Genomic DNA, 21,272 nt, shown 5'->3' on the forward strand with positions numbered 1-21,272 from the left:
CACTATAATGCGTAGGAGGACCTTGGATCCAGTGCCATGGCGTGGTTCACTCTTGTAAGAGTGCTGCCCTAAAGATGGAGTTTGATTTGTGACAGTTCTGTAATTAAAGCATTGCTGGCAGCCCCAGGGCAAGGGATAAGGTAAAGATGAGGTACCAGCCTGCCTTTCCAATCAGTAATTGACAAGGCATTGGGAGTGATGGGATAAAAGCCATGTAAATTAGCAGTATGATAATGAGCCAGAAATCCCATCAGGAGCGAGGGACCTGTCACTTTTAAGGCTCAGGTTAGAACTTACTAACTGTAGAATTAGCCCATGCAATCAGCATGTACATTTGAAACAGGTGCTTTGTTGTATGGTGCCAGTGATAGAAGAGCAACCAGCCAAGAGCCAATACAGTGAGCAGGGAGTAATTTGTGTGGTCTGTTTCAAACCAAATGGTCATGCATAGCTTTGCTGTGGTATTCAAAAAATAAAGAGGTTCAGCACAGGTTCTCTACTTAGCAAACAGTAATCAAATGCTTTGCTTTTACTGTTTTCTACTCCATTTGCCAGAAGTAATAAAACAAGGAGTAGCATAGGGACTTGTGGATAATTGCATCTTGCCTTATGTTGCTTTTTAGAACAGTAAGTGAAGTCAACAAATGTTTGGATTGCTACCTGGAGAGAGCCAGGAGTCACTGAAAAGGGCTTTGAGCAGACAGCAGACCTTTACTACTGAGGGATCTTGTAGTGCCCCGAATACCATCCTGCTAGGGGAGAAATAAAAGTCAAAACAAAACTCCAGCCACCTTGCCAGAATATATATAAAGGGATTGTAATGCTTATAGGTTGCACTCAAATCTGGAGGCACTAATGACAAACTACGTTCCATTGAAAATATAGTAAGCATCAGAATCAAATCATGCACAGCCACCTAGCTATAGTGATGATGTGCTCTCAGCTGTGAGGTGCTTTCAGTAGAGCATTGCCCTGAAGAAGATTTTAGGTTTTTTGGAGGTGAATTAAAGAATAAGTAAAATGAATATAAATACCTCTTTTGACATCCTGTGCTTATTACTTCCTGCTGTGGTTTCTCGATGTTTCTCGTGGGTGTTTTGTATTACCTGCTTTCCGTCCCAAGTGGCTGACAGCAAGAGCAAGGCCCTTTGCTTTGGCACGGCTGATTTTGTGTTGTCAGGGATGTTGGTGTCAGAGCTTTGTGTTGGCTTTTCGAAGTTCAGTTAAGTGGCCTGGAGATTTTTTTTTTTCTTGTTTAGCTTCTCTTCTGCTTCCTGCTATAAGACTAGCAGAGAGTATTCTAAGCTTTCCTCCCCAGAAAACCACAGGACAGCTTTCAGCGTCAGTAGATTGAAAAAAGGAAGGTGGGCTCTTCCCAGTTCGGAGGAGTGATTCCCAGAGGGCAAGACACTGCTTAGGCTGTTAACAAAGAAGAAAGGATTGCAGTTCCAGTTTTCCTCCTGTTTTTGCTTTGTCCACCATCTGTAGCGCATTTAAACTCAGTTCCTTAATTTGGTACGTGGCTCAAATAAAAAGGGTTTTGATAAAGGATCCGGTATTGATATGGAAGTTGATGGAGCATCCAGAATTTCCTGGTACCTTTACTGTGCAAAGGCTGAAATAGTTCACTAGAACAGATGTTGCCTCTATGAGCTTCTAAACACTTATTCTTACAAAACTTTTAGATCTATTGCATTTTCTATGGGAATGACCAACACTTATTTAAAAATATGTCTGATGTCTAAATTCAACTTTTTGTGTGTGTTTTGCCTTTTAAGTTGGCTAACGCAGTTGTGCTTAGGTATGCAAATTGGGTGTGTTTTTTCTCTGAACAGTCAGCTATTTAGGCAGAGTAGCTGTGAAAAGGGATCCACAAATGGAGCCTATTTATAATCCAGGACTTCACACTTTATTTTGTACAAGTAAAATTGGTTACTGTTTTAACACAAAACTGAGTTGAAACAGACATTTATTTAATTGGCAGAACTTTAAATTCCAGCTTTGTGTAGGGAATTCCAAACATCTGCATAGATGCACCACAAGGCACTGGTAGTCTGAGAGTGTTTCTTTTATTACATTCTGTGGTGTTTTTCCACTCTAAATATTTTATTACAAATAAAAGCTCTGCTCTGTGTGAGCACTCAGTAACTGGCAATCAGCTGAGTTCACAGATGCAATTGGTACTCTCTTGCAAAGGCTAAATTCAATCCAGTGTGTAAATGTGGTAGATGAGGTTTAAACCAGCTATTTGCTTTGGCCCAGCATGCACCTGAGCTTTGGCAGCATATTTTCAGATTTGTTCTTTAGACTGATAGAGATGGATCCTTGGGGGAAGTAGTGCCAGCAGTGTCTGAGGTGACTGGTGATGGATTTGGGTTGGGAGTTGCTGCACTGGCAGATAGGATGAATGACAGGGGACTTGGCTCTAAAGGGAACTCCTGTGTGAATTTCTTTGCTAGATTGTAGGTGCTACTAATCAGTCTCTAATGAAAAGGAAGCTGAATGGAAAGTATTGCAGAAGAGAAGATGGCAGCCTGAATAAAATGTACTAAACACACCAGCCAGTGCACTGGCATGCAGGCAGTGTGCTTGATGCCCTTTCTTCCGCAGGGACAATTCCTGTGGCTGGATGGAGTGGTGAACAAAGGCATACGTAATCCTAAGAGCAGCTCTGCAGACGTGAGATACCTACATTGAAAATAGTTCTCTTTCCAGAGGACTACCCTGGTGATAGGTCCCTAAGCTGCTCTAACAATTATTTTTTGTAATGCAGTGGAGAAAGCTGTGGCGGTGCTGAGAAAAGGGCAGATTGCAGAAAGAGATTGAAGATTGGAGAGATGTGCTTCATGTTTCCTAGCAATGTAATGCAGTTGGCCTCAGATGAAGGAAGGTCAAATTTTTTCTGGTTTTCATTTAAAAATGTCATGATACTTCAAAAAAACTGTTTTGATCACAAAGCCCTTCTAAAATTAAAATTTTATTAATTCCTTTTAAGGTTTTCCATCTATTTGCACCTCTGTAAAGAAAGAGCAAGTGTATATACCGAAGCTACATTTTTAGCTTTGCTCTAGACTATGCATGGATTAGAAACACAGCTACCAACACCACCCTCCTGTCACAAGCCAGAACACCAGACCTGGCACCAGCAGCACCAGCACGGCCTCACAGACCCTGCAGGCCAGTCTGAGGCCATGGGAAGGCTGGGGAAGGCAATCTGCCTGCTGGAGCCCTTCAGTTCAGGCGCTGCAGCAAGCTTCACTAGCTCAACTTCCCCTTTATGTTTAACATATAATGGTCTCATTCTTCACTCTGTTTCACAGGAAGCTGGAGTTTAAGACTGTGTGTGATATGATTGTGTTCTGCAAGAACATGTGTGCAGAGAAGGAATGCCACCATGAGAGAGAGGTTTTCTTCAGTCTGTCGCAAGAAAACAAATGTATTTGAAGGGGAACCATGAAACCCAGCTCTGGCTGGTTTGAGGCAGTGGAATGGGTGGTGTTTTTAGACTCATCTAGCTCTTAGACCTGTCAAAATGGCATATTTTCCATTTGTCCAAGAGGAAATGTGATCGGTTGCCATTGAGTATTGGGTACAGTGAAGAGTTTAGGTCTGTCTGCACACCCCAAATGGGTGTGGTTTTGAGTAGCCTAAATGTTCCAGGTATGTAAAGCTGGGCAGAAACCCTGACCCAGTAAGCTGAGTAAGCTTTCTGAGGATGTTTCTGAGGTGCTCTGTAGTCAGAGGTTGGCTCTAGACCACTCTGCAGTGGCCTTTAGGTCTGTAGCGCTGTTTCTGAAAGAGAAGGAAAAAACCCAAGGGCCATGAATGACATTGCTTTCACGGAGGTATCTGTTTTTGTTAAAATGTTGGTATTATATTTCATAATTAATTAAGGATTTTCTCCTGCCTGTTTTTTCCCAAACAGTCTGTGCTTTCCACTGTGTTGCAGTATAGGCAATCTGGTGGGGAAACTGAGCCATTCCCATGAGCACCAAGGTGGTGCACACTTCAAAACAGTGCAGACTGGTTAGGAAAACCACTCAGATCAGCTGCTGGACCTTCAACCAAACCATCTCTTCCTGCTCTGGGGTAGTAATAAAAGTGTACTTGTGAGGTTCATTTGTCTAATTCTTTTTTTAAACCAACATGCGAAAGATGCTCTATGGTTTTTTCCCCCCTCTTTTCTTTTCTGTGTGTAAATAATTGCAAATACATCAAGGCAGATTTTGCATGTGCAGCTGTGCGTGCAACCCGTCTGTGTGTGCAAGGGCAGTCACCAGCTGAGGACGAAGCATGTGCTAAGAAATTGGCAACTCAAAAGCTCAGTTCCTTTCTTTCCTGTGGTAGGAAGTGTAAGTGCACACACAGTTTTCCTCTGTGTTGTCTATTTAATGCTTAGCGTATTAAGTGTATTTCCATCACTGGAAGGAGAAAGAGTAGAAGAGGAAGAGAATAGTCTTTCTGATAGCAAAGTTCTTCAGCTTAGATTGTTATCTTGAAATATTATTTGAAGAAATTCTAATTTTTGCTGCAGTTTCATTCATCATCTTGATTTTACTTTTTTTGGATACCACTTGATGTTTCTAGTCTCTCTGCTGCTTCTACATCCCTCCTGAAAAAAGAGTAGCTGTGTAGAGCCTGAAACCTGATTAAACATCCCGTGGTGCTGATAGGATCTTAGTAGCTGGAGCCTCTAACGTAGAACTGGTTGCAATCTGCAGGCATCTCTTCACTATGAACACAGCGAATGTGAGTAGTTTGAGTTGAATCCTGAAAAATGCATGTGTTGTTTACTGGGCCTTTACTTCTGAAACAAACTTCTGTTAAAGTGCCATAAAGACTGAGTAAAGACGGACTTGTCCGGATTTATTTCTCTACATAAAAGAGGAATGAAGTAAACCACACTGTTCAACCAAACTTTGTCCTGAAAGCATTTTGAAGAGTGCCGTGGTACAATAAGATGATTAAAATAATCTCATGATTGTAGAACAGGGAAAATGACATGAAGAGGCCAGTGAAAAGGAGAATATTCCAAAGGCTTGAGAGAATTATTCATGTAGCTTTCTTAAATTTCTTTTGAAAATCCAAACAAATACATTTTCTATGGATACTTGAATGGGCTGGAATCTTCCAGGGATAGATATTCACAAAAGGGCATGCTTAAGCAAAGAAGAGGAGGGGTTTGGGGAGTTTTTAAAGTCTACAGTAATGAGATTATTCTAAGTGTTATTGTACAGGAGGGAGAGCATGAAGAGGAGTCAAGAGAAGTCAGGGTATGGGAGATATGCAGAAATTAATAGCAATGAGTCCTGAAGGATTTCAGAGGTGTGACATATAGCTTTTGGGCCCCTGAGGTAAATTGGGATCTTCTGACCCGTCTGAGAATGCAAATATTAGTGACTGGGGGGAACTAGCAGAGGTCAGGGTAATGATGGAGAAGAGACAATGGCCCTTCTGCAGCACCAGCCTGTCTTTCACTTCACAAAAGGTTTTTGTAATTTAAATGAAAACTGCTCCTCCTTAAGAAAGGGATCTCTCTCTGGAGTGAGAAACACTGCAGTATTTCTCTATGACTTCCTTTCAGTTCCACCTCCCTCCATCAGTCAAAGCATGAATTTGGTTTGACTGGCTTTTTTGTTGCAGAATTCCAGTGTAAACAGCAGTAGGCTGCAAGCGCAGATAATAGTCCGGGATCTTTTTAGAGCTTTATTTGTAAAAGACTTTTTCTGGGAAATGCTGCTAGATCAGCTCACCTGTGATTAGTCCCAGAATACCACCGTGCTATGAATGTTCATGCCTGTGAATTTTGCATGTGTCAACTTGCAGTGCCCCCATGTCCCTAAGTGTCCGTGAGTGACTGAGACAGTCCTGATTCACTTCTAGAGACGATTCAGTAGCACTCAAGACCCTGGAATTTGTATTTGCCAATGCAGTGAGAAGGGTACAGCAGAGGACTGTGGTCTGAGCTAAATTTGTCACCCAGGCTCACTCTTGACAGAAAGGGAAAACCTTTCTAGATTATAATTCAGTCTCTTCTGAAACATCCTCCTAAAGCAGTAACTCATCCTCTAAGTGCCTGGCCCATTGCTCTGTTGTAGTGGGAACCTGGATCACTAACTCAGGGAAGGCTTCAGCTTTCAGGTGGTGCGAGGAGATGAGGTGAATCCTCACTTAAGCCCCAGAGATTTCTTGATAGAGGCCTTTTTGTGCTGGACCTGTGTCAAGAAATTCAAAGTGAGAAGAAAGCAGTTGAAATGTCTGAGTCCTTAAAGCTCAGATGAAAGTCCCAGTGCTGTGGCATGCCAGTATTTTGTGATTGATTTGATGTTATAGGCAGTGTAACAACAACAAAATAGATGTAAGATAAATCAGCCAAGTGTGGTCATAACTGCAGGAATCTTAAAATTCAGGATTGGCTAAGGACAAATCAGAGTTTTGGAATTATCTCAGGCATATACTTCATAATAGCAGTAGCTGTTTCTTTTATCTAGTATTTAAAGAAATAATCAAGTTTATTTATTCAAACATTTTATTCATACATGCACTTATTAATTAATTTTAAATGGCAGAATTTCTGAATGCTCCTTTATATTTAATTCAGTATTTATCAGCATTCACCATATGTCAGATTAAGAAGTGGGGAAGAAGTTTCAAATTGCCATGATCAATGCTTAGTAAATGTTTATTGAATTGCCAGTGTGAGTGGTGGTTTTGTAATATGGGTACATGTATTTATTGATTATGTATCTATACAATTAAAAAAATACCCATCAAAAATATGCTTCAGGTCAAAGAATCTCTCCCTTGTGACGTATCTGAATTTTGCAGCTGAAGCTGCATATATTTTTTGAGGGTCTTTCCAGTTTCACCTGAAATGGAATCTGCTTATTTTGCAAATGTCCCTGCAGTCTGCTGTGCGAAGAGATGGTGCCTCCTGTAACTCCTGTGCTTTTGTGTGTGTGAAATGATTGCACAGCTTCTACAGCTCAGACTGCCTGAGCAGTTTGCAGAGAGTATTTGATGCTCTGTGATGTGTGTGACATTTTCCTTTTTTTTTTTTTTTTTTTTTTTTTTTTCTTTTTATTAATCACCTTGGTTAGCTAATAATTTAGTTCCTCTTTAGGGGATAGATAAAAAAAAAAGTACCAATAAGCTTTGAGGCTTTAAAGTCAGTTTTATACACAGGAAGCCTGAAATCAGGGCAATAAAAGATATTTCTGGTGCTATTTCCTCTTACTAAACACCTCTGTCTATCAGGCAAGTCCCTGTTCAGGTATTTGCTGATGAATTAATTTGCCTGTAGAGCTCAGCTACAGCTACAGTGTTTTTTCAGAGTTGCTCTCTCTCACAGCTGTGGCTCTATTGTTTAGGAGAATTTTAGTATAATGCACTCATCTGATGCTTAAGTTCTTCCTTCTTCTCCAGACATTGATAATTTAAAATGTGTTTTTATAGAAATATTAATATAGCAGCCAGTAATACTGGATTGCCAGAAAGAGGTATAGTAACAGGCTCTTTAAAAGTAGTACTGTTGCTTCAGTATTGCTCCATTTTACATGTGTAATGCTAGTAATGTCAAAGGAGTTGCTTCTGATTTCCAATATTCTAACTTAATTTCACAACACAAAAACCTGAGTCAGGCCCAGTATTCTACATTGTACACTGGCATTTGCCCAGGACAGGAAGAGATATTGGAAAACCAGTCATCTGTGTTTGCTCAAGAACTACTTCATCTGTCTTTAAAATCCAGCTGTCTCTAGGATGGACATCAGTAGATGTTGGTTAACAGTGCTCAGCACTGCAGGCCGTGGCAGGAGCAGCAGAACTGAAGCAGGTTCACCCCAGCTGAGGTGTCTGGGCTCCAAGCTGGGTGGTGACCCAAGCCTGTGAGCCGTACAACACCCTTGAAGGGAAATGCTGAAAGATTTGAATAGCCCTGTGCAGTCATTGTTATGTTGCTTTTATTATTTATTACATTGTCTTCCAGACTTCAGGTCAACTCATGTGAGAACTGCATTTAACATGTGGGATGGGGATGCAGAATATTTGTTTCCTATCATTTGTGTAGAACTTTAGCTTATGAACTGCATATCTGATACAAAGCAAAAGAACATGATCAAAATGACAAGGTTCAAAGCTAACAATTGAGTAATATGAGCAAGGATACATCTGCTCTTAAAACTTGAACTTCAGCAAACACTCAATTTGTCAGACTATTTCAGTAAAGCTGAAAGGTTCTCACAGTTGCTTTGAGCTGCTTTGCTAAAGAAATAGGGGTTTTTGGTATGGGGGCAAAGACTTCTAACAGCTGAATTTAGTGGCAACTAATTCAAGTGATGAAAAAAACAGAAATTAAAATTACGCTTGCAAGTTCTGTAGTTGCAAGGTGAAGATGCTAGTGGTGGTTAAATGTTGGTATTTATTGTTCATGTCACCTCTTAATTTGTCACTGTGAACACATTTTCTTTGAAACAAGATGTCTGCACTTGCAAGAAGCTTTAAACAGTTGATGACACAAGTGTAAAGCAATTTATTAATATTAACTCTGAAAATTCCAGGCTCATTTAGATCCCTGGACCCTTGTTCTGAATCAGTCCTGATCACTGATGAGTTTAATGAAATTGTCTTAAGTGCAATGTGACATTCCAGTCAGCTGTTCAGGAAACAGGTTTTACAGGATTGTGCTTTAAGTTGTTGCTTCTCCGGCAGCCCGGTTGCCTCACCGCTGTCTGTTTCTGTTCTCCTTTTCGTTTCCCTCAGGGGCAGGCACACTTTGCCTGCCTTGCTGTTTAGTAAGAAGTCTCTTGCTATTTCTGAATGTTTGAGGAAGTATCTGCCTTAAACATGAATTCTGAGAAGGGGCATGAGCAAACTGTCACTGCCTCATCCCTAGTGTTTGTGTTACTTGTGTAACTTCTGCTACATAGAAGATGGAAAATACTGATTTTCCCTGGTTAAGGCTACAAGCTGAGTTCAGCAAGGCCCATATGAAAAGCATTTAAGAGTTATTCCAGTTACTTCATGTGTTTCATATGTGCCACTGTTTCATGTGACAACAATGAACAATTAGCAGATTCTTTCCTTAAAATATACTCTGTGTTTTGTGGTTTAGAGGTGCTGCAAAGACACTCAAAACAATAGGATTTCATTGAAACAGTGGATTATGAGGACTGTGAATAGAAGAACAAAACATTTTCATACAAAAGGGGCCATTAAAAATACTTATTTAATGAAATGAACTTTTATACTTAAATTTCATTCTAGATTTGTAGTATGTTTCTGTTAGTCCGTATTGGAAGGAACTTGTCCAACATGATGTGAAGCAGAAAGGAAGCATTTCATTCTGCCCATTCTAATTTGTCATAGATTTGCTTGAATCCTGCAGAGCTTTATACTGTAAGACAAAGTATAAATCATGCTTATGTATGACATGAGGAGCATCAGCTGTGGCCTGCTGAGTTTGGGAAGAGCAGACCTCTGGGACAACAAGCTACAGTGCACAAATAAATATTATGTTACCACAGCAGAATTTTAAACCAAAACAAGTCTTCTCTGGACTGTTTTCCTAATCCTGAGCACATTAAAATGGAAGACAGGGCCTGTACTATCTTTGTCAGGAGAATGAAAATTGATCAGCCTGGTTTCCCACTTTTCCCCTGCCTTGTGCCATGACCTGTTCTTGTTCTGGATCCATGGGCTCTTCCAGTGCTTCTCTCTTCCTCTGCTGCCCAAGCAAACAGCTTGGGTTGCTCAGCCGTGGCCCAGTGTGAGCACAGTGGAGCACTCAGAGTGGCAGGGGAGAAATGCAGCGTGGGGGAACGAGGAGGAAAGATGTTGTGCTGCCATCTTCTTATCTCTGCTTTTTGTGAAATCGTTATCCTTCTAAGTCCTGACCAGGGTACAACAAGAAGATAGAAGGAGGCAGGGCCTACTTTTGATGCCTGTTCGTCACTTTCAGCTCTTCAACAGCCTCAGGGGTCTGCAGTTGGTTGTTGTTTCAGTAATGCCTGATAGTTTCAGAGAAGAGGAAACGAACAGCGTGCCACAGTAGAGATTTCTGCTCTTGATTGCAATGGAGGGGTGATTGTGATCATCTTGCAGTGTCCTGGGAATTATTTCAGAGTTCCTAGGTCATACTTCCAAGATTTCCTAAGAAAGCTGACCCCCATGCTTCCACATCTCCTTGGAGGCTAGTTGCTGCAGAGATTGAAGGTGTTGCACATGAAAGGGATTATACTGTGGGGTCCCTGAAAGCTCCTTGAAAAATGCCAAGGACAGGACCCCTTGAATTTGTATATGAGTTGTGTAGAGTGTGAAGTGGTTGGAGCAGCCAGAGAGAATTTGTAACTTAAGGTGGCCAGACAAGCTTTTACCTTTTCAACTACTTCCTCTTCTATAACATTTTGGAATGTAAATAAGATATAGGCACGGCAAGTTTTTTAATATTCATCCACCACCACGTTCTCTCTTTTGGCATTACTTTTGTGATGTTCTGTTCCAAATAACTCTGATATTCCACTAAATCAATAGGTCTCATGAAAGATCATAGCACTCCCTCTCCACAAAAGAGTTGCACACTACTTGTGTAATAGATCTTGGAGTCTGTGCCACCAGAGGGCTAGTGCTGGTACAGATGAGAGTAGACCCTAATAAAACAAGTAGCACAAAAAAATCACTGCAGAAGTTTGGGAAATGCTGACCTGAATGTCAGAATAACATCTCTGGGAAAAGGGTTGCTTTTTCCAAGCAGGAAGTGGTTTGGAAGAAAGTGGTGTTGCCATGTGAACGGGACATGCAGCATTATCTCCGTGAGCTGCTGTTTAATAGCTTGTGGTTTTCATACTTTTTATTTGAATGACTGTGTTGCAAAAGAATCTTCTTGCACCTCAGTAGGTATTGAAAAATGGGGAACAAACTTGTTCTGCATCTACTAAGTTTTGTTAATTTGAGGGGAATTGCATTTTGGAAAATAGACTATTAAATTTGTAAGACCAAAATCTTTTGTAACTGTCTTGTTTTATTATTAGTGGATAGACTGCTGTCCATGCACATGGAGGCAAATCAGAGGCTGTAGGAGATTGGAACGACTATCTATAGAGTAGACTGTCTGTTTCTCTTCTTGGTTTTTCATCCTTCTTCCTCTCTCTGCTTCTATGGCTTTTTAATTTTTTTATTTGATTTTTCTCCCTTCTTTTCTGCCTTTCTTGTGCTCACATCGTGTGGTCTTTTCAGACAGGCATCACAAAAAAGCTGTTTTTTAGATTAACCGTCTCCACTCTTTTACTGGCACAGAGTTGTGCAGAGCTGACGGAAGGAGAAACCCAACCTAAGTGAAAAGTTCTAGTATTGCTTCATCTTTTTTTAACAACTGAAATAAAGTGAACAGGACAGTATATCACAGGCGCTGTCTGATGATTTCCATTTCCCTTCTCTGCATACTGAGACTGTTGAACTTGTCCCTAGCCCCAGCTCATGGCTCTGATGTGCCTCAGCTCCAGCAGTGTGACTGTCCCTTCCTTGTTACTGCAGTCCCTTGCTGACACACATCTCTGCGGGGTAAGCACGCTGCCCCGGGGGCGGACCAGCTGCATCCTGGAAACCTTCAGAGGAGCCAATGAACCCTGCTGTAGTCACTGCTAGTAACAGATAATTAAAGCTAAAAGCTTCAACAAAGGGAAGACAGTTATTGTCAGGCAAAGCCCAACAGCTTGTAGGAAATGTCTTTGGTAGTGCCTGCATGCAGCCTGGATATCTGTGGTGGGGAGTTTGTAAATGTTTACATTCTTTCAGTCCTAAAGGTCATCAGCTACACTGTGTTAATGGGAACCTAGAGGAAATAAAAGAGTGAAATCAAACTATTATCAAACAATTTGAACATAAATCTTCTTTTATCTCTGCAGGCATTTCTTCACCGGATCCGACAGAATGCAGTGGACAAAGCTGAGAAGTACATAACAGAGGAGAATGTTAAGGTATTTCTTCTGTCTTCCTTGCTGTGAATATCAAATATCAAACATCAAATATTGATGCTTATTATTAAGCTGATTGCCTAAGGAAAGGAGCTCATGTTGACAGTTTATCTGTCAATCTGTTTGCCCATTCTTATAGCTGTCATCTTCCAGTAATTTTTCATCTCACCGGCTAAATTTAGTAAAATTTGACAACAGTGTAGTGTTGTCAGAAATACTAACTTTTGGCAAGATTTGTGAAATGCTGAGAAGAGTACTGAGGGGCCATTTCAATGTCTTTGAGAGGAAAGACAGGGAATCTCCAGCCCTTGTCTGTTTTGTTTGACAATATTCAGTTAGCCAATTTGCATCTGCTGTTTTCTACTAATAGAAATTTGATAGGGCTTATGAGAAGGAGGCAAGAATTTTCCTTTGTGTTCTTGTGGAAAGGAATTTGGGTTTTGTGGGAGGTCTACATATTGTGAGACCCTTGCATGAGGAGGTTTTTGAATGAATTTTGCACTGGTAATAGTTAAGGGACATAGAGAACTGTGAGGTACAGGCTTCTCTAGTGCCTGTGGTCACAGGGGTTCATGTTGTTCATTAATGTCATAAATACACAAAACACTTTCTTGTAGTTATTTGGCTATAAAACTCACCTTGTACCCATATGCGCATGAAATCAAACCCCTCTTCATGCCCAAACGCAAGTGAAACCCACTGGTGAGTGGGACAGAGCGCAGTTTGTTTGCCACGGGATGGTGCTTTACTGCGCCCCTTTGGAGCTCCTGAATCGGCAGCAGCTTTGCCCTGTAGCCCGTGGGAGCAGGGCAGCTGCAGGAGCTGTGTCACACCTGCAGTGCTGCAGCTGGCGCGTTTCCCCTGGCTGGCTCCTCCGTTTCCTGTGCCAGGCTTCCTGCGTGTTCTAGGTGAGCAGGGTTCCAGCCCCGCCTTGGCTGTCAGTTCTTCAGGCCAGCAAGGTGTGGTATTGACTGGCTGGCATCAGAAGGGGCTGGGAACAAGACTGCTGGCAGCTTGGTGGAGCTCAGCCTCTTGATGTCTTCAAATCTGGAAATCCCCACTCTCCAAAAACTCACCGTCTAGCAACTGGAGTAAGTTCAGGGGTAGCTGAAGAAAAAGTAGACAAGTGATAAGTGACAGTAGATTTTGTGTACATAGAAGTGTGCAGAAACTAAGCTCTGCATGAAAATAAATTTACACAACTATTTGTTGATGTTGGTGAAAATTATTATTCTATCATTATTCATGTCATCAAAATGAATGACTCCCACATAATCAGATGCAGTGCCTACAAATCCTGTACAGCAGAATTTGTACTTGAAGTTTCCCCATACTCCTCTGGGGAAGTACCACTTTATTTTTGTGTCATTCTTGAAATGTCAGAGGGGGATCTTTTTGAGGCCACTGTGAAACCTCATTTATTGCTGTTATTACAATACCCAGCTTTCCATAAGAGAACTTCCTTCCCTTCAGTAATAAAAGGCTTATGCCTGTTTCTGGTGAAACAGAATTACAAGGCACAGTTTTCATATGTCCATAGTTTCCAGAGTTAATATTGTCTCCTCCTTCCACCCCCCATCTCCTGCTCTACCAAATAATTTGTCTTCCCTGCAGTTGAAAGATACTTGGTTTTTATTTCCCACTCCTTTCTCCCACCTAGCTAGTAAAGCCAGGAAAAGCAAGGTGGTGTTGGGACTTCTGATAATCTGCCTGCTGATATAATGTGTCTTGAGTCACCAGAGAGCTGTGATATGGCTGACAGTAGAAAAGACTATAAAAGTGATTTGGCAGCTTATGAAAGGAGAAGCCCGTCTTTACTCTCTTCACGTGCAGAAATGCCTAGAGGAAAATACAGGGCATTCAGGCAATCACTCACCTCTGAGCAAAAGGAAAAAGTGGTTTTTAAGATAAGTTGGGTTATTGTCTCCAGTATTATTTTGCAGATTTCTCCTACAGCTGGTGCTAAGCACCAGAGATTTCAGTAATCTTTGGCCACTGTAGCCCTCTCCAGAAAGGCCACATTGAGTCCTGTGCCAGGCCCAGATTTTACAAGTGCGCCAGTGACTAACAGCTGCAGCAACATCATAAAAAATTGGTTTGAATTTATTCACTGCCTCATGTGCGAATAACTCTCCTGACGCGTTACTCTATATGCTATGCTCCCAGCATCACTGCTGTCGCTTCACTGATAGAGCAGTTTGAGGGCAGTACAACTTGAGGGTGTGCACAAGGCTGGTAACTGGATTTGGTACAGGAGCATGTACAGTCATGGTCTGTCTGCTGCCTTGATTTTCAAGTGACTCTTACCTGCAAATTCTGCTGCAAGCAGAGCTTTACTGATCACCTCAGAATTCATTGGCTTGCACAGGTACTCCTTGGATCACAAACCACCCCTGAAGACTGCTTCTGATGGATAAAATCGTCCCTGACAGATGTTTTCTTCTTGCTTGTTAATCCACTTCTGGCACAGAATGTGAAAGCTTGCTTGACTGCACTGCAGGTCTTCTTTTTGCAAGTGACGTAGTTAAAGCAAAGTGATAGAAACTTTGTCTGCAACACATATGTCACTGCAGACTTCAGGATTTACTCTGCCCATTTAGCATTCCCTCCACTGGCTGCCAGTACTGATGGCTTGTCACCTCACATCGGGACTTCTGCCCCTCTCTAGGTAGTATTCCATCTCCTACACGTGGATTCACATTTCTTCTCATATTTTGTATGAAAATGACCAAGATTTATAATGTGTTTATATGTGTTTATAGCATCTTTCACCCTGGCAGTTTACCCTTTAGCACACGTATATTCTAATCACAGGGATCATTTAACTGTCACCATTACCTTTTAATACAAGGTTGAATGAGGGACCTCTTCCCCTCTACTTGTGCCTTTTGATGTCACTGAGGTCAGTGAAAGGGAACGCTAAATGCTGCTCTTGAGGTGTGTGAGAAATGTACACTATTCTGTACTCTGGGCAGTGTAAGGCTGGATTCCATATGGCAAATTTTGTCTCCTATTTACAGGTACATCCTTGTGTGTGATACCTTCAAGTCCCTTTCTTCCAGAAAGGGATTTCTAATGCATGGGAAGGAAAGGCAAACTACTCCCTGCTTCTGTCTCCTGCAAAATGAGTTTGGCCTTGTCGTTCCATTTACCTGGCTGTTCTCATAGGAAATATTCTCAAGACTTAAAAGAGGTTGCTTTCATTTATCATGCTCAGGGGTCTGCAAAGATAACCTTAATTTACAGCAGGTACTTCAGTAGCGGTAAATGTTTTTATAGGGGGCTAGGAAAGGGGCAAATACAGTGTAATTCATTCTTTACAAGTCCCTGTCTGAGCTCTGGATTCTATCATGGTAAGTCTAAAGCTCCACAGTATTTTGGCATTACTACTTAGCAAAAACCATTGACATATATTAAAAATGAGCAATGTTCTTCTCCTTATATTTCAGATCTTATTTTCTAACATTGAAGACATTCTCGGTGTTCACAAGGAGTTCCTGGCTGCTCTGGAATTTTGTTTGCAACCAGAACCCCAGTCTCAGCATGAACTGGGAAATGTTTTCTTAAAATTTGTAAGTACAATGACTTAATGCTATCTGAAAATACAGTTTCCTGTCATAAGCTCTCCGGCCCCTTAGCAAGCCCTAATCTCTAAGGCTTGTAGCAATACTATGACAATGTGTGTCTTGTATGAAAATTGTAGGTAGGGTGGGAAAAAACTTGTGAATGAAGTTAGAACAATGGACTTCACATCAAACTGAGCTAAACAACTATATATTTTTAGAAACTCTTCCCTTTCGTGTTGAATTTTTTCTTTCTTTTCTCACCCATCTCATCACATTTTATTGCTGAGAATTGGTCTGCTTTTGTTCCAAAAGTTTCAAAAAAGCAGCACAATTTCAAGTGCCTCAGAAACAGTACTCTTGCAGGTGCTTGCCTGTGTTGCAGGCAGGGGTGTGTGATGGTCATGCTCCCTGCCCAAGCAGCCCTTGCAGCAGCCTGGGTGTCCGTGCAGCCTTGCAGCAGCCTGGGCTCGCAGGTTGCAGCAGCTGTGCTCGCTGTTTCACCCAGGGAAACCGTTGGGAACATTTCTTTGGTCTTTTGTTTTGGGCAGGGTTCTGTTGTTGCAATATGCTCATAAGTGCTGGAACTCCCTCAGTGCTGCTTTTTCATTATCATCAAATCACAGTGAGTGCTGTGGGGAGCTTGCAGTGAGGAAGCGACACAAGGCCCCTGAATCTTGAATGTAGTGGTGTATCCACTGTTGTGATCACCTGGCAGGGTCATTCCTGGTCCTGATTATGAGTCCAGTACTTGACAGCAGCTGGATGTTAGCAGAGGTGCTTTTCTTTAGAAACTTAGTGTTAAAAATACTTTAAAAATCAAGCTTGAGAATTCTTGAAGCATTGTTTTATCCAGACACTGCATTTTTCTAGTGGACCATGTTTTCTCTAAGTTTCTGTGTATCATATATCCTTGTAGAAATCCCCAGAATCACCATGTGGAGTTCCATCAGACTGCAGGGCTTGGGTCCTCTTCATGAGATTTGTGTATCCTTAATGTCCTCTAGTCTGCATAGGCCTGGCTTTTCCTGGTCTGTCTTGGCCTAGAAGAGCCTTACTTGGCAACGATCCACCCGCTTTCAGAAACAGAACACTGCTTTTATAGAATCATGGAATCATCAAGGTTGGAAAAGACCTTTGGGGCCAACGTCAACCCAGCACCACCACCATGTTCACTATTAAACCATGTGCTCAAGTGCCACACTGACACCTTTTTTGAATACATAAAGGGATGGTAGTTGTTATGGGCCCAATATTGTCCCAAGGACCTCTAGTTCAGAAGGATTCAAGTCTTGAGTGACACCTAAAGCGAGCAAGCAGATTTTGCAAGAATTCCAAAAAAGAAATCAATGCACATTGTCTTTTTGAAATATTTTAAGAGGTTATGAAATGTGCGTGATCTAATATTCAGGTCTGAAAAATTGTTTCCTTCAGAAGACAGACATTGTCTGCCCTACTGTACTCCATTTGGCTGGGTGATCAGAAATTCATTGTCTGATGGTAGGTGCTAGAGTTTATTCTGGAGCTGTGGTTCACTGTGACTGTGACAGATGGTACAGAACATCCTTGAATATTCACTCCAAATCCAGTGTACAGCCTTAAACAAAAACAGCATGTGGGACGTGTCTCTAATGTCAGAGAGGGCACATGCACTGACCATGGAGTGACCACACTTTGTGAGCACAGGCTCGCTTTTGCAGGGCAGGAAAGGGTGTGACTGTGTGGAGCAGAAGGGCAGAGAATTGTCTGATCCTTTGTTTCTGATATTGCCATATTGCTAGAGGCTTGGGGATGTAATAGCTAGAATCTTGTTCTAGGGAAATATGTTATGCTCATTTTTTGGAGCTATATTGCATGAGTGATCAGTTTTACTGTCTAAGTCATTGGGGATGTTGTTTCATTGAGAATTATGTCTTCTTTTTAGGTTTTTGATGTTGACAAGGTTGGTTTCAGCCTGCTTTGAAACAAGAAAATGCCATGCCTTGTTAAAAATATGTTCAAATAAAATGTTACAGTTTTCCAAAGTCTTATTTGCTTTTTTCTAGTCAAAACTGTTTTCAAATTTGCATTAATTTGTGGGCCGTACTAATGGATCCAAAATAACATATTTGGAGAATAAACTAATTGTTAAAGACTTATTTTAACCAAACTGGGAACAGTACAGTCTTACTTCTGTCACCAAAACACAAGGTCTAGCTGTGTATCCAGCAGATTTGCTGAGTAAGAAAGTGCCATTTTTATCTGGTCACATCTCTGACCATAATTGCACTTTACCTAGAGTAACTGCAGGTTTAGAATTCCTGGGCTAACATCTGTAATTATGTAACTGATAATTTCCTCACCAGGCTATGGGAGAGCCTACGACTGAGTATCACCCAGAGAGGAAATGAAACACTTCAGACATGGAGTAATTTTAAGCATAGTTCTCATATTTGTGGGTCGACAGCATGGGGTACAGCTGGGAAAGACTTGAGAAAAGCACTCTGGTGTGTGTATAATTATTGTACTGTCTTGAGCTTTGGCAAAAGGATTTTGTCGTCATCTAAATATAGCCTCGCAAACTCCAGGCACTCAAAGCTGCAGTCAGAAACGTGAGCAGTGACATTTTGGGTGCACTGATGTAACGGATGATTCTGTGTTAATGGCTGCTGGTTTTAGTGTCAAACATGGTGCTTGTGTGCATCCAGGGAGTTGAGAAGTGAGTGGAGATGTTGGAAAAACATCTATGTCTGTTTTACTCTGTAACTCTCCTGTTTTTATGGTTCACAACAATCCTGTTGCCTTTTCTTCTGTTGTGCTGTGGACCAAGGCCTGCCTTTTCCTGCATCTGATGGTCAGAAACTTTTGTTTCTTTGCAGCTTCCCAGTATTGCACCACAGTAGCAACATGAGCAGCTGCCGATGAAGGGTAAAAGTCCTGAACATCTGCATTCCAGCTTTTTGCACCATACCCTTTGTGGCTGTTGTTTTATTTGCTCTGTACCATTGTTCTTGTGTTTGGACATACATCTATTGATTTTCAGTTCTTGCTTTTGAAGTACCAAGAAAGGAAAAATTAATTAAATCAAGCCCAGAAGCATTTTACGGAACTCTGAACAAGTTTATCTACCATTGAATATCTGACCAGAATGTCAAATTCTCCTAAACTAACATAAATGCAATTTCTTTTCCTTGTGACAGTAGCAAAGGGAATACAGTGACTGCAGCTGGGACATGTAGTCCCATGGTTTCCTGCTAGTAAACTCCTTCAGCTAGCAGTAGTTTTTTTGCTGGGATCACTGCAAGCAGTCTTAAAAGTAGCTGAATGCTGAAAGTACCGTCTGCTGACACAGTAAGCTTTAAGAGTGCCAGGACTCCAATCAAAACTCAAAAAAACCCCAAACTTCCAAATTCTGGGGAGATTAAAAGGTTCAGATAGAATGTTTTCAGACCAGAATCCTGCTGTGAATGCAACAGCAAACTCTGCAAGGCTTGGTGCTCTGAGATGGTCTCTCTGGAAAGCCTCACTCATTACTCTGCAGAGTGCCGCACTAATGCATTGAAATTATTTTTTATATGCAAACTAGCTTGTCTTGGTGCCTCCACATTATGATGCATTATGGCATAGAAGCTAACCTGAATCAGGAAATAAAGTGCTATCACAAAAAGCCCTCAAAAATGATGGGGTTTTTTTGGCTTCTGAATCATTCATTTTGCCTAAAGCCTAATACAATCTCATGACCCTCCTTTTATTCTGGTGAATGGAATATTGGAAGCTCTGAATATAGCTTCTGAAAGTTCAGCCCTTCCTACCAGCTTTGAGAGGATCAACTCACCCCTTGCCTTATCTGCTTGGGCATGGAAATGGTTGTTCCTGCTACTTTTGTGAATCACTCCAGTGTTTCCAGATATCTAGTGTTTGCAATGGGTTCAGCGTCTCTGATCATTTTAGATAGAAGGCGTTGCGCTGTCTTTGAATCTGAAGATCAGTAGAGCAGAACTTGCTGACCCTGACCTGCCAGCTGACCTTCATTTCTTAACAGGGGATTTCATTCCAGCATGTGCTGGTGGGTGTGACATGTCACAGTGTTAGTAGCTCAATCTAGTTGTGAAGATACCCTTCCCTTTCTTTAGTATCTATAATATGTTGGTTATTTGGTGTGTATTTAGTGAAATTCTTCCAGTTACAGAAACTATTATATATATCTGTTAAATTTTGTCTGCTGCTTATTTCAGAGCACAAAGTAAACCAACCAGCCTACTGGGGCCTGTCTCACACCCCTTGAAAGGCAGGGGATTTCCAGCTGACTGCTTTGTGTTATAGTTCCCCTCCAGATCTCAGAGCTTCTTTCAAGCCTTGGCTCTTCCCAGCCACCTGGCTTTCTTCCTCCTGCAGGAGTGGTGAGCCTCCTTACTCCTGGCTTTGTTTTGCTTCTGGCTACTTTCATGGGATATCCTGACACACATGCAAGTATTCCCAAGATAGCAAAATCCCTCCTTTCAGGAAAGAATACCTATGATCTCAGTAAAGCATTAAGAGGAAAAGTGCTGTAAGTCTCAGTGCTCAGAAAAATCTCTGTTAACTTAAAACAGAGTAAGCCAGGAATTAGTGAGCACCTATATGCATTACTCACATTACGCGTGTCACATACTTCTGAAAACTCCAATGCTAATGCCACTTGGAGTCCACCTCTCTTTATAAAGAATTTGGTAGCAGGCTGTGGCAAAATAATCTCTCCAGTGGTGTCTGAGTCAATAAGTTACTTTGTTTTTCCTTGCAGAAAGACAAATTCTTTGTGTACGAGGAGTACTGTAGCAACCACGAGAAAGCACTCAGACTGCTGATGGAATTGAACAAGATCCCCACAGTGAGAACATTCCTTTTGGTAAGCACCTTCTCTAGCACTCTTGACTGGATGATCTGACTTTGCCTTTTGCTCATAATAACTCTTTGGTATCCCAGGAATGCTGGGCATTTTGCAGGTATTACCCATTGCAGGTATGGAGCACTCAGGGTGGAGGGGTACTGAAATCACTGATGAGTTGAGGCACAGAACTGAGCGCTGCCAGCAGAAGTGATAGCAATGGAAACAAGGAAGATTTTCTTTTTGAAAAATCATCAGAAAAAACAAGCACAGATGATACAAGGAGTAATGCAATAAGTCAGCAACAAGACAGACTAGTTCCCTGGATTTGGTTCCCTCCTCAGTTCTCTGACCAACTCACCATTTGCAGGCTCATGAGAAAAATGTGACCTGCTTCTGACACCCTTTTCTCCATGAGTCCAGTTGTGGGCAAGCAATGTAGTCTGGATGAATTGTTTTGAGTGCATCATTGCTGCTTACATCAAAAGTAACCTAACTCCCATCCAAGGAGGGACTGTGGCCATGTAGCCTTCAAACATGCCTTAGAGGCTGGGCTGGAAGGGGAAACAGTCAGTGGGCACTGCCTTCTTCCTTACTTTTCTTTCCTTTCTTGGTTGTTTCTCCTCCTTACTTTCACCCCAATTCTGATTGATTTTTCAATGTCTTGTTTTCTTGACCATGATGGATGAGTGGCATTTGTAACAGGGTTGGCACATAGGTAAGGGAATAATACGTCACATCAGCTTTTTTCCTAGTAAATTCTATGAAGTGAAATAAAGACTGTCTTTCTTGCAAAGGACCTGCTTTTCTTTCTGCTCTTTTTTTTTGCTTGCTGTGAAAGTTATGTTCTTTCCCAGTGTAGTACAGCAGAAGAAAACTTCTGTATAAACAGCAGTC

The 21,272-nt window shown here is 41.5% G+C and overlaps 1 protein-coding gene across 6 annotated transcripts in view; it reads left to right on the plus strand.

Annotated features, from left to right (window-relative positions):
* Positions 1-21,272, plus strand: part of PREX1 (phosphatidylinositol-3,4,5-trisphosphate dependent Rac exchange factor 1) — a 116,467-nt gene that overhangs the window by 35,247 nt on the left and 59,948 nt on the right. For 5 of the 6 annotated variants that reach the window (XM_064391884.1, XM_064391882.1, XM_064391883.1 and 2 more), the window contains exons 2-4: positions 11,901-11,972; positions 15,419-15,541; positions 20,292-20,396. In XM_064391884.1, the coding sequence (XP_064247954.1) occupies positions 11,901-11,972; positions 15,419-15,541; positions 20,292-20,396 (300 nt within the window). Of the gene's footprint in view, positions 1-11,900; positions 11,973-15,418; positions 15,542-19,775; positions 19,912-20,291; positions 20,397-21,272 lie in introns of those variants that run through there. The other variant, XM_064391887.1, reaches the window with a different exon arrangement.

Source organism: Passer domesticus, chromosome 16 (assembly GCF_036417665.1).
Source record: "Passer domesticus isolate bPasDom1 chromosome 16, bPasDom1.hap1, whole genome shotgun sequence".
Taxonomy (NCBI): Eukaryota; Metazoa; Chordata; class Aves; order Passeriformes; family Passeridae; genus Passer; species Passer domesticus.